The 13,464-nt window shown below is 41.0% G+C and overlaps 1 protein-coding gene across 3 annotated transcripts in view; it reads left to right on the plus strand.

Moving 5' to 3' along the window:
- Positions 1–13,464, plus strand: part of lrrk1 (leucine-rich repeat kinase 1) — a 163,360-nt gene that overhangs the window by 33,999 nt on the left and 115,897 nt on the right. For all 3 annotated transcript variants that reach the window (XM_042419403.1, XM_042419388.1, XM_042419395.1), the window contains 2 exons: positions 8,512–8,683; positions 11,841–12,020. In XM_042419403.1, the coding sequence (XP_042275337.1) occupies positions 8,512–8,683; positions 11,841–12,020 (352 nt within the window). The remainder of the gene's footprint in view (positions 1–8,511; positions 8,684–11,840; positions 12,021–13,464) is intronic.

Below are 13,464 nucleotides of genomic sequence, written 5' to 3' on the forward strand. Positions count from 1 at the left end.
TACTATATACACTGGTCAAAAAAATTAAGGGAACACTTAACCGTCACAGTATAACACCAAGTCACTTAAACTTCAGGGATATTAATCTGTCCATTTAGGAAGCACAAGTGATTGTGAATCAATTTCACCTGCTTTAGTTTAAATGAAAGTGACAACAGGTGTAATTGAGAGGCAAAAGCAAGACAAACCCCAAAAAGGAAATAGTTTTGCATGTGATGGCCACAGATAATTGCTCTCTCCTTATCCTTCTTGACTGATTCTTCTCTAGTTTTGTGTTCTGCTAGTGTCCTTGTCACTACCGGTAGCATCAGGCGGTACCTGCAGCCCAATCAGGTTGCACAGGTAGTCCAGCACCTCCAGGATGTCACATCCATACGTGCGGTCGCAAGAAGGTTTGCTGTGTCTCCCAGCACAGTGTCAAGAGCAGAGATACCAGGAGACCGGCTGTTACACAAGGAGACCTGGATAGGGCTGTAGAAGGACATCAACCCAGCAGCAGTACCGGTATCTACTCCTTTGTGTGAGGAGGAACAGGAGGAGCACTGCTAGATGACCTGCAAAATGACCTCCAGCAGGCTACTGGTGTGCATGTTTCTGACCAAACTGTCAGAAACACACTCCATGAGGGTGGCATGAGGGCCCAATGTCCTGTAATGGGCCCTGTGCTCACAGCCCAGCACTGTGCAACCTGATTGGCATTCGCCAGAGAACGTCAGAATTGGCAGGTCCGCCATTGGCACCCCGTTCTCTTCACAGATGAGAGCAGGTTCACACTGAGCATATGTGACAGGCGTGAAAGAGTCTGGAGTCGAAGTGGTGAACGTTATGCTGCCTGTAACATCATCCAGCATGACCGGTTTGGTGGTGGGTCAGTGATGTTCTGGGGAGGCATATCCTTGTAGGGTTGCACAGATCTCCATGTCATAGCCAACGGTACCCTGACTGCTGTTAGGTACCAGGATTAAATCCTCAGAGCAGTTGTCAGACCTTACGCTGGTAGAGTGGGCCCTGGGTTCCTCCTGGTGCAGTACAATGCCCGGCCTCATGTGGCCAGAGTGTGAAGGCAGTTCTTGGATGAGGAAGGCATCGATGCCATTGACTGGCCCTCTCATTCCCCTGACCTAAATCCAATTGAGCACCTATGAGACGTTATGTATTGGCGCATCCAACGCTGCCAAGTACCGCCACAGCCTGTCCCGGAGCTCACTGATGCCCTGATCCAGGTCTGGGAAGAGATCCCCCATGACACCATCCGCCGACTCATCAGGAGCATGCCCAGACATTGTCGGGAGTGCATACAGGCACACGGGGGCCATACACACTACTGAGTCACGTTATGAGAACACTAAAAACATTCACAGATCTAAAAGTGTAGGTTCACATCAGGAAATATTAATGCATGTCTACAAAACTGACATGTTAACACTGGGGTTGTTAACATGAACACAAAACTCAGGGTTCGGATCGTATCACGGATTTGAGTCATGGATCAGATCATTATTAGGATAAGCGGAAAAAAAGGGGGGAGACAAATAAAACTTTGTTTTCTATTTATTCTGTAACACACTTACAGCCAGAAACCGCAAGGAACTTTGGCCCATGCTCTGAAATGAAAACCACATTTAAGATGTCCAATGTTTAAATAAAATAAAATATATAAAATATTCAATGCTCAGTTATTGCAGTATGAGGCATGAAACAGTGAATGAAACAGCCTCTGTCCACATCATCAAAACTTCATGATAACAAACATTCACCGCTAACGTCAGTTAGCAGCTAGATAGCTAATTAGCTGCTCAGCTGCAGCACATTAAACAATAGATAAACATAACTCAAATGTCACATTGGACCCATTAGATGCTGGTTTGATCATTGCTCTTCAAAATCCCGGTTAGCGACACACTGTCTGCCCATGACTTTTACTTACAGCAGTTTGTTTACTTTGTCTTAAATGAGACATTAAATTTTGCAATTAATCCGCAGTTCATATGCCTGCCGAACCAGGGGGGTGATCCGTACGAATCACGGATCAACTAAGTTACGATCCGTTACACCACGAGTTAACACTTGTCATTCAAGTTACTTTAAGCTTATTACTCAATATACAGCTCAGCTTAAAAATGAACTAAAGAAACTGTCAGAGGCAAGCAGCCAGACCTCCTGCACACTAATCATACAACATGAACAAGGTGACTGAACAACCACTCAATTAAAAACAAATGAGTGAGTCCAGACAGCTTACTGTAACTTAAAAAAGCAAACTAATGTTACCCACAACACATATGATTTCTGCTGCATTCTTGTTAAGCAGATAAAAAACACAAAAAAGCCACACTGAGATATTTAACCATCAGAGATGAAATTAGCGACCAAAGAGACAGAGAGAGAGAAGCTGTATCTGACTCACGTTATCTGATGTCTTCTTCTTTCTTTCATGGAGATGAAGTATTCATGTCATAACATCCATTTGTAGCCGTTGGTCATCTTGTATGTTAGTTAACAGAACTTTATGGCTGCTGCTTAACCAGTCTGATATCATTAGCAACAATGACAAACTCTCCTGGTTGTTTCTCCAGTTTCTTCTCTCTCCAGCCTCCCTGGCAGTGTCCTGCTGCTGCTGCACTGCACACTCCAGATAATTTCTCCCATTAGCTTAACAACAGTCCTTAACAGTCCTTCCATGGATGTATAAAGAGTCCTTCAGGCTGCTACAACAAGCCATTGGCTAATGCAAGGAGCTGCTACTCTGCCTTACAGTGGAGAGAATTGAATTCTGGAAAATATCATTGGACCAACTCAATGTCAGTATTGCATTCTGGTTGTTGATTGGTAAGGGAGGACGTCCTCCCTTGGAGCGTCATTTTACGTGTCATGGCCAATCACAGATTAATATGAAAAAAAATGAAATACATTAAGTCCAATGTAAGAGATTCTGCCCTGCGGAGGTCAGCAGGCACCCGTCCTCCTCTGTCCCCCACTCCACCTACACCAATTGCACCCCTTCCACCACTTGACACACTGCCCTTTCTCCTCCCGTCCTGCAGGTGTCGCTGTTGAAGCATTTTAAACAGAATTTCAGTAATGGATTTTTTCCAAAGAGAGAAAACATATTTTATAAATAATACTGAGATTTGTAATGGTTTATTTCAACCAAATATTCTTTTTTATATTTTGATTTCCCTTTTGCCTCTCAAAAAATAGAGGAGGATCAACCTCCTCAGCCTCCACTGTTCCACAAATAACTTGTTTATATTTTCTTATACATTAAAATGAGCAATTATTGTTCAATCAATCAATCAATTTTTATTTATATAGCGCCATATCACAACAGAAGTCATCTCAAGGCACTTTTCACATAGAGCAGGTCAAGACCGTACTCTTTAATATACAGAGACCCAACAATTAAACAATTCCCCCATGAGCAAGCACTTGGCGACAGCGGTAAGGAAAAACTCCCCTTTAACGGGTAGAAACCTTAAGCAGACCCCGGCTCTTGGTGGGCGGCCATCTGCTTTGACCGGTTGGGTTGAGAGAGAGAAAGAGAGAGGGAAAGGGGGAGGGGGGACAGGAGAGCAACAATCACAACAAGTATAAGAATCAATAGACAGGGAAGGATGCCATCAGGACTGTGAAGGACCGCAAAGGTTCAGCCCGGGACTCAGGTTTTCCTGTGAGATGAGAAAGCACAAAAAACTCCGGGGAAGAAGCAAAGTTAGTGACATGCATTGATGTTACATGAATGCATACAGATGGAGAGGAGGAGGAGGAGAGAGGAGCTCAGTGCATCATGGGAAGTCCCCCAGCAGTCTAGGCCTATAGCAGCATAACTAAGGGCTGATCCAAGGTGAGCCTGGTCGGCCCTAACTATAAGCTTTATCAAAAAGGAAAGTTTTAAGCCTACTCTTAAACATAGAGAGGGTGTCTGCACCCCGGACTGAATCCGGTAGATGGTTCCATAGAAGAGGAGCCTGATAGCTGAAGGCTCTGCCTCCCATTCTTCTTTTAAAGACTGTAGGGACCACCAGTAAGCCTGCATTCTGGGAGCGCAGTGTTCTAGTGGGATAATACGGTATTATGAGCTCTTCAAGATATGATGGTGCCTGACCATTAAGGGCTTTGTAAGTTAGGAGAAGGATTTTAAATTCTATTCTAGATTTTACAGGAAGCCAATGTAGTGAAGCTAAAATGGGAGAAATGTGGTCTCTTTTTCTAGTTTTAGTCAATACACGTGCAGCTGCATTCTGGACCAGCTGGAGAGTCTTTAGAGACTTGTTAGGGCAGCCTGATAATAAGGAATTGCAATAATCCAGCCTAGAAGTAACAAATGCGTGAACTAGTTTTTCTGCATCTTTTAGGGACAGGATGTGCCTGATTTTTGTGTTACATTTGCTGTAAGGGTCAAAATTGACCACATACATTTTCCCATGAAAAAAGGAGACAAGTCAATCTAATATCCAAAAACACTTCATTTCAAATCAAGTCAACTCAGTTTTTATTTATATAGCACCAAATCACAACAAAAGTCATCTCAGGGCATTTTTCACATAGAGCAGGTGAAGACTGTAGTCTTTAATTTACAGAGACCCAACAATTTCCCCCATGAACAACCCCTTGGCAACAGCGGCAAGGAAAAACTTTAACAGGAAGAAACCTCAAGCAGAACAAGGCTCTAGGTGGGCGGCCATCTGCCTTGACCGATTGACAGAGAAAAGCAGAATAACAACAATAATAACAATAACAACAACAGTAATAATAAAGACATGACTAGTAATAATAATAGCAGCAATAGCCAGAGAAGATCCCAGGGCAGGGCACCAACAGGTCTGTGCCACCATCCCTGCACCATCCCTGCAAGGAAGGCCCACAGTTTGGATCCTGGAGTTTCTTGCAAGATGAGAAAGCACAAAAGATTCCGGGAAAGAAGCCAAGTTAGTAACATGAATTAATGGTACATCAATGCATACATTTTGGTAATCAAACAGCAAGACTTGAGGGTACCTTTGAGCATTCTGGGGCTTAGCTTGAGGAAATACTAACAAAATAAACCTTTCAACAAAGTTACCTGCATTAAGGTAGATTTTAGTGCTGTTCGTGCAAGAGGTTTTGCTTTTCTCACGAAAGCCTAACACCTGCAGGCTTTATTTTATTATTTTGTTTATTTGTTATACATTATTTTGAAGAGGCATTTGTTTGTTTTTATCGAAGAGGCATTTTTTCATTATTATTGAAGAGGCATTTGTTAAAGGGACATCTTTCATTGTGCAGAAACTTGTGAGGTTGTTACTCCAAGTGAATATTTTTGTATTTTTTTTTTTTTTTATGTTGTTGGGAGCTGGTTCTCAGGCTTCTCTCTGATCAGCTGTAGTCTCGAGAATCAGTACCACAACAGTCTTAATATTTGTGCCAATATGATATTTGATGTTTTAGCCGCCCTAGCAGCATTGCTCCAGGGATGGTAATGTCAGTCAGTACACCACTGTGGTTTAGACTGAAAACTATAATATGCAACTATTCTGCATTGAAATGTCTAAAAACAACCAGACCTATGTTATATTATTTTTAGTTGTGTACTTACATTATCCCAAATGTTTCCAACAATTTTCAAACATCTACCAAAGAGTATATACGCACAAGCGTTGTGTCAGCGTGGTTGTCTGCTACAATTGACTCTACCAGAGAATATACATTTACAAGATAATACATCTGTGTTGTGGTTGTTTGTCACAATGGTGTCTACCAAAGAGTATACCCATACAAGATAATATGTTGGTGTTGTGGTTGTTTGTCAGAAACTGTTATAAATTGACTTTTATCCAGTTTTAAGCCAAATTTTTATGATAAACTTTTTAGATCTTGTTCATTTTTAACTATATCTTTTAACCAGATGAAGGATTTTAGTCATCGGACGTCTGGATCTTAAGTTATCAGAGAAACAAACTGGGAAAACGTCAGCAGCAGCTCGGCTAGCAGCCCCTCCTGGAAGTCCAGTGCTGGGCAGAATGCACTCTTGACCCCTGCTCTCTCCCAATGACATCTAGCACCATCATCCATTCAAAATTTTAATTTGTCCAATAATTTGGTTTATGACTAAATACCTGTAAAACTAATAACATTCCCATATGCCCCAGCTGTAGTTTAATCAAAAAACTAAGTGCATGATTACAATAAAATAAATGGTTACAGCCCCTCTGTCAAAACTTTTTTATTTATCAGTCTTGTGTCTGTCTTTGTTTGCCTAACTGTGCACCCACACCCCCACAAGTTTCATAAGCAACAAAAGCAGCTGGCATTCATTCATTTTCAATGAAAGCTGGCGATGAAGGGCTTCATATGCCTTGGCAGCAGTGAGCAGCGTGATACCAGTGCCATGAGTGACAAGTTGATGTTGAATTTAACTTTATGCAAATTAGCAGCGACACCGCTGAAGCAGCAATCAATTGCAGATCAGGATTTGATTTTCTTCCTACAGCAACCACTGTACTAAAGTTCCTAGCTAACATCTGTTCCATTCCATATTGACAGTGGAAGAGAAACTGATCACTGCAGTCTCCAGTTTCCTGGAGCTGTACGATTCATCATTGTTTTACCATGACATAAGCAAACAAAAAAAGAAATATGGAAGACAGTGTCAGAGATAGTAGAGATGTCTGGTAATTGATTCCTGCTATGCAGTGTAGGGAAGTAATTACACAAGCTAAAAACAAATACCAACCATGTCTCAATTAAGCTAGGTGAATCAGAAAGTACACATATTGCTTTTTATAAAAAATATACCATTTGAAATAAATAAATTAGCTTTTCCCCAATGGCTTAGTCTGAACTATTTCCAGTATCGGGTAACTGCGGTAATTGTGTATCAATTTATTAATCTTAAAAAATATTTAACTATTAATTATAGGTTATTTTTATTACTTACTTATGCTATTGTTGATATTTCTTTCTGTTGCACCACCGGCCATGGTGCTTCAACGAAATCATGAGTTTTCTCAACCCTTTCATGGAGGAGAGAGCCACCAGCAGCAATATGCCTGCAAGGGCTGAGGGAGCTAACCAGGCAGGTAGCCAGGGCCAGGAAGGAGAGCAAGCAGGAGAAGCTGTTGCAACCACCAGCCAGGTTACCGCAAAACCCTTCAGTGAGGTAGAGGGTGAGGAGATGATTGTTCTCCTAGAGCCTTTTCCCCCAAATCCCAATACCCCAATACCCACACCATCTACCTCCAAGGAGAGGCCCAGGGCCCGGAAGAGGGAAACTGATAGCACATTATGTAAAGCTTTGAAAATCTCTTTGCACCTGCTGGGTTTCTCTTTTATATCTCATCAGTGAGATTGATGATTATGTTCAGTAAGCGCAAATGTTCAGTACCAAAAGTATCAAAATTTTGGACACACTTTCCCATTCAAGCCACTAGGAAGTTGTAACCAGTGAGATGAGAACTGTCACAGGACTATCAACAACAAAAACAGATAATATGAGACCTAAAATTGACCTGGACCTGGCCCTTAGCCAGGAGGAGGAGATGTTTAACTTCACCATCAAGATTGTCAACAACCCTTCTTATCATCAAAAAAGAGGAAATTAATTTCTCCAAAAAATTGAGGGCAAACCTCATTGATAGATATCAAAAATGTAAATTCAGTGGTTTTCGGAAGCAAACTGGACCTGCTGATGAAGACTGAGATGTAGCTGAAAAAGTTAGTAAGTCTTCAGTTAAGATGTTTTTTGTCACTCGTTTTTGTTGATAAACCTACAGATTTAACAAACTTCCAATAATGTCATCTGTAAACTTTATACACAGCATACATCATAGACATAGTATGACGTCATACTTAACAGTTAGCATCAAGCTGGACACAAAACTTTCACACATAGATTAGAAAAAATGAGTGCATGACAACTTCTGGAATATGCCTCTGGACTTCACTCTAAAAATGGGGAATTGTAATTCTGTATAAAAACATTTGAAGTAATTCAATGCAATATTTGTCATACCAACTGAATTAAAGCTCAGAACGAAAACTGATGCCCAAAAAACTAACACTAAAATACTGTATTATTCTGTATACTGCACTAATAGTTTCACAGCATATTAGCCACAGTACAAACCCCCTGCTAGCCTGTACTTTATCCTTCTATATATGTTCTGTATTGCACAGTGTCTCAGTTATAAACTGCTCTGAGTGGGTCACTCTATTAGGACACATGGTTAAGAATTCTCAGTATTTTTCTGACACCAATGATTGATCTCAATGTTTATTTTAGTACCTATAAAGATTAATAACAAATTACACTATTTTAAAGCTATTTAATCTTTTTTATTCTGAAGGCCAGACACTCACTTAAGTGCATAGGAAAAAAACAAATATCCTATCTGGGCTCAACACTGGCTGAGTCAGTATTACATGACCTGGATCCTCATCAGGGGCAAAAAAAGCTTTGATCATGACATTCCTTATCAATTGTATATATTGCTACCAGTCACCATAGGGATTTTCTTATCGTGTGTGTTCTAGGTACGTCTCCTGTGTGTGGCCACTCAGCATGGTGATCTGCAGAGTGTGTGTTATCTCCTAAAAGAAGCTCGTATCACTGTGCCCCAGGAGCCATCTAACAGCAACCCAGCCATCCTGGCAGCGCACTATGGCCACACAAGCCTGGTCAAAGAGCTGCTGGATTCTATACCTGGTAGGAGGAAAAGAAACATTTTCATATATATGCTGTGAGGGACAGGGCTTGCCTTATACTTTTCAATAGCACACAGTGCTGCTTGAAAGTTTGTGAACCCTCTAGAATTTTCTCTACTTCTATATAAATATGACTTAAAACATGAGCAGATTTGTCTTAAAAGGTCCTAAAACTAGATAACAGGGAACCCCATTAAACAAATGAGACTAAAAAATTAGACTTTTCAATTTATTTATTGAGGAAAATTATCCAATCTTATATATTCATGGGAGGCAAAAGCATGTGAACCCTTGCTTTCAGTAACTGGAGTTACCCCCTTTTGCAGCAATAACTTCAACTAAACATTTCCAGCAACTGTTAATCAGCCTGGAGGAATTTTAGCCCATTCCTCCCACAGAACAGTCTCAACTCAGGGATGTTGGTGGGCTTCTTTGCATGAACTGCCTGCTTCAGGTCCTTCCATAGCATTTCTATAGGATTAAGGTCAGGACTTTGACTCAGCCATCCCAAAACATTAACTTTCTTCTACTTTAACCATTCTTTGGTAGAGCAACTTGTGTGTTTAGGGTGGTTGTCTTACTGCATGACCCACTTTCTGTTGAGCTTCAATTCACAGACAGATACCTTAACATTTTCCTGTAGAATTTGCTGGTACATGTCAGAATTCATAGCTCCATCAAGGATTGCAAGCTGTCCTGGTTCAAAGGCAGCAAAGCAGGCTCAAACCATGATACTGCCACCACCATGTTTCACAGATGGGTTAAGGTTCTTTTGCTGGAATGCAGTGTTTGCTCATTGCCAAAAATAACACTTGTCATTCAAGCTAAAGAGCTAGATTTTGGTCTCATCCATCCACAGAACATTTTTTCAATCACCTTCTGGCTTATCCATGTGGTCTTGAGCGAACCGTAGACGGCAGCAATGTTCTTTTTGGAGAGAAGTGGCTTTTTTCCTTGCAAGTCTGCCATGCACACCATTGATGTTCAATGTTCTTCTGATGGTGGACTCATGAACATTGACTGTAACCACTGCAAGAGAGGCCTTTAGTTTCATAGATGTCACCTTGTGGTCCCTTGTGGCCTTTGTAACCCATAATTAAAAGCCAGGAGAATTCACCACAGTTAAACCAATTTATTAACACAAACAACAATAACTACTAACAAAAACTGGTGAGGCGGCCAAAGCGAACAAAAAAGGAGAGGAGACACCCAGACCAACCCACAAAGGGCCATAGGATCTGAGCTCTCCTCTCTAACCTAACCCTACATAAGAACTAAACCTAACAGAAATAAGAACTACCGGACTCACCAAACAAACCAAAAACTAACAGAGGCAAAGCTAAAACATAGCAAACAAACACAAGAACAAAACAGCTGCTGCCAAGGCTGGAAAATGGAGAAGAGAGAGAATGTGAGCCATATTCCTGCCCTCTTTATAGGTCCTCCCTCAATTACTAGATCAGGGCCACCTGAGAGAGAACACAACACATGGTCAATAGAATATCACAGATTATACATATCCCATCCAGGAGGGGATGGTATGTAACATACGATCTGCCTGAAAGTCGACTGGTGGGGTCCAAACTATTTAGAAATGGGTTTGTAACCCTTTCCAGCCTTGTGAGTATCAGCAACTCTTCTTCTAAGGTCCTCAGAAATCTACTTTTTCGAGCCATGACACACTTCCACAAACCTGTGTTGTGAAGCTCAGACTTTGATAGTGAAGACCCAGATTTCTCTTCTTTAAATAAGGCAGGGCCTCCAAGCCTCACACTTGATTATTATCCCATTGATTGAAGCACCTGACTCTAATTTCCCTCTCAAATGAATTGGTAATCCTAGAGGTTCACATACTTTTGCCAGGCACAAATATGTAACATTGGTTCATTTTCCTCAATAAATAAATGAACAAGTGTAAGGTTTTTGTCTCATTTGTTTAATTGATGTCTCTTTATCTAGTTTTAGGACTTGCACAGAAATCTGATCATGTTAATGTCATATTTATGTAGAAATAGAGCAAATTCTAAAGGGTTCACAAACTTTCAAGCAGCACTGTATATTTACTAACTTTTTTAATCAAAGGCCAGCTCATGTCCTGTACCTCTGACATGATGAATATGATACTGTTCATTTATGACATGGTATATTTCTGTGACTGCTATCAGAGTTAATGTTTTAAAACTGTACAATAATTTAAAAGGGAATTCAATTTTCTACATAGTCAAGTCAATTTACTGGTCATGCTTAGAACTGTGTTCAGCCAGTGCAAACGGTTTGCACTGGCTGAAACTCAAGCACACAATTCACACAGAAGGAAAGAGACAAGTAAACTACACACATAGAGGGAGAGAGAACAGAGGTGAGGCTGAGTCTCCTGGAGGATCCATATCCTCGATCTGAAATGACACACAGACAGCCAAGGTAGAGAGAAAAGTCAGGTCAAGTCAATTTTATTTGTATAACCCAATATCACAAATCACAAATTTGCCTTAGAGGGCTTTACAATCTGTAGAACAATACAACATCCTTTGTCCTTGGACCCATGATTCAAATAAGGAAAAACTCTAGCCTCTAAACCTGAAAAACTTTTGTGTACAGAATAGGCCAAGAAAGCAAAATAAGAGAAATACCTCATGGACAAGCAGGATGACAAAATTATAGATGGATTGGTAACATATAAGTTCCCAGCCCAGAGAAGCCTCAATGCTGAAAAGAGCTGAGAAAAGCATCTTCTTCATATTCAAGTTAAACTGCTGAACTGGAAAGTAGAATTTAAGCACACCATTTTAACAGAGATCAATAGCATTAATAGCAATAGCATTTAATGAATACAGAGTGAATCTGTGTATATTTGTTATTATAACCAGGTGCTCAAAATATGGTAGTAGATACATATTTAGCTTTGAAAGAATATAAACAGACAACTCCTGTATGATGTTTGACCTTATCTTAAACACTGAAAGAAAACATCATCGAGACAATATTCTCTCTGAATCTGTCTGAGTCTCATTCAGGGTCTCAACTCATGTCAGGTTGTCATGGAAAGTTGATTCATTAATCATTTAAATGGTTTCTCCCTGTTTGGAAATCTGCCAGATTTGTCGATGGACTAAATGAGTTTTCCTCTGACTAGTGTTGGGTCTCTGGCTCCCTCTCAGGTCCATGTCTGAGGAGAGACCTGCTTAACTGGATGCTGGCCACATCTTGCCAGCAGGGTCACCTGGATGTGGTTAGGCTGCTGGTCCAAGGCTACGATGCCGATGCCAAGAACTGTGCCATCCACTGCGATGAGTTTGCCGTCATCACCGGCCTGCCACTGTACGCTGCCGCACGAGCAGGTAGGGACACATGAAACATCATCAGCGTCATCTCTCAGAGTGGCAGATTGTGAATAGAAACTACTTTAAATTTTGTCTCAGCTGCTTCATTGATACAGCATCCCCAAATCAAAAATATAATTTCTACAGTGCCTTCAAAAAGTATTCACCCCTGTTGTTTTGTTTTTGCAAATTCTGATCTCATGCAGACAGTTTGCAAGGTGCGTACACATTAGTATTCAGTTGTTTTGATCTAGTGATGTTAAAGGGGACATATTATACTTTTTCTGGTTTCCTGCTTTATATGTATATGTATATATATATATATACACTGTTCTGATGTCGGATGTTAATATGGTCAAAAACCATGCCATGCCAAAACATGAGGTTAACATATGTAGGAATGCTGCCTGCAAGTCAAAAGCCAGGGCTTCAACCTGCTCTTAACCCTTCCATTGCAATGTTTTTTTCCACCCGTTTTTTGTTTTTTTTTGTCAAGTCTTAGTTGACTAAAGGTCTGGACATTTTAGTCTTATCTTAGTCAAAGAACTGGACCATGCGAAAAACTACCTCAGCCAAGCCCAGAGGCATCGAGTGGACTCTCTTCACTCAACTAGAAGATCTTGATTATGCCGATGACCTGACTATCCTCTCCACAAATCATACTCACCTGCAAAAGAAGACGGATAGGACTGACAGATTTGCCACATAGATGGATTTGAACATTAACATCTCCAAAATCCAAACGATGTGCATAAATTCAACACCACATGCACCAGTCACTGTGGATGGTAACTCTCTTGATTATGTAGAGGAGTTAACATATTCCTCAGTCTCCTCAGTAAGGACAATGCATGCAGCAAAGACATCAGCATAAGGCTTGGGAAAGCTCGCAGTGCATCTGCAAGCCTTCAAACCATCTGGAAGTCAAAGTAGTACAGCCTTACAACCGAGATCCAATCTAATGACAGCAATGTTAAATCAGTTCTGCTGTACAGCTCAGAATGCTGGTGAGTGGTTGAGAGTGACAGGAGAAAGATCAATACATTCCACAATGGATGTCTCTGAAAGATATGTCGCATCTTTTGGCCAGAAATGATCTCCAGTGAGGACCTGTACAAAAGCATCAACTGGCGCAATGTGGTGCTGGAAATTAAACATCAGCAGCTACAATGGCTCGGACACGTCCTCAGAATGGACCAGGACTGCATTCCTAAAGTAGCCTTGAGATGGACACCACTTGGAAAGAGGAAACAAAGGGATAGTTCACATTTTTTGAAGTGGGGTTACATGAGGTAGTTATCCATGGTCAGTGTATTTGGGTGCAACCTGAAGCTGCCCCAGAAAGAAACCACCTTCAGTGGTGCTGTGGGGGTTAAAAACACATACCACAGTCTTTTCTCAAACCTACCAACCACTGACTACAGCACCTGCGTAACATAAGATGGAAAATGAAACCCACCTG

The sequence above is a fragment of the Thunnus maccoyii genome, chromosome 1 (assembly GCF_910596095.1).
Source record: "Thunnus maccoyii chromosome 1, fThuMac1.1, whole genome shotgun sequence".
NCBI classification, from domain to species: Eukaryota; Metazoa; Chordata; class Actinopteri; order Scombriformes; family Scombridae; genus Thunnus; species Thunnus maccoyii.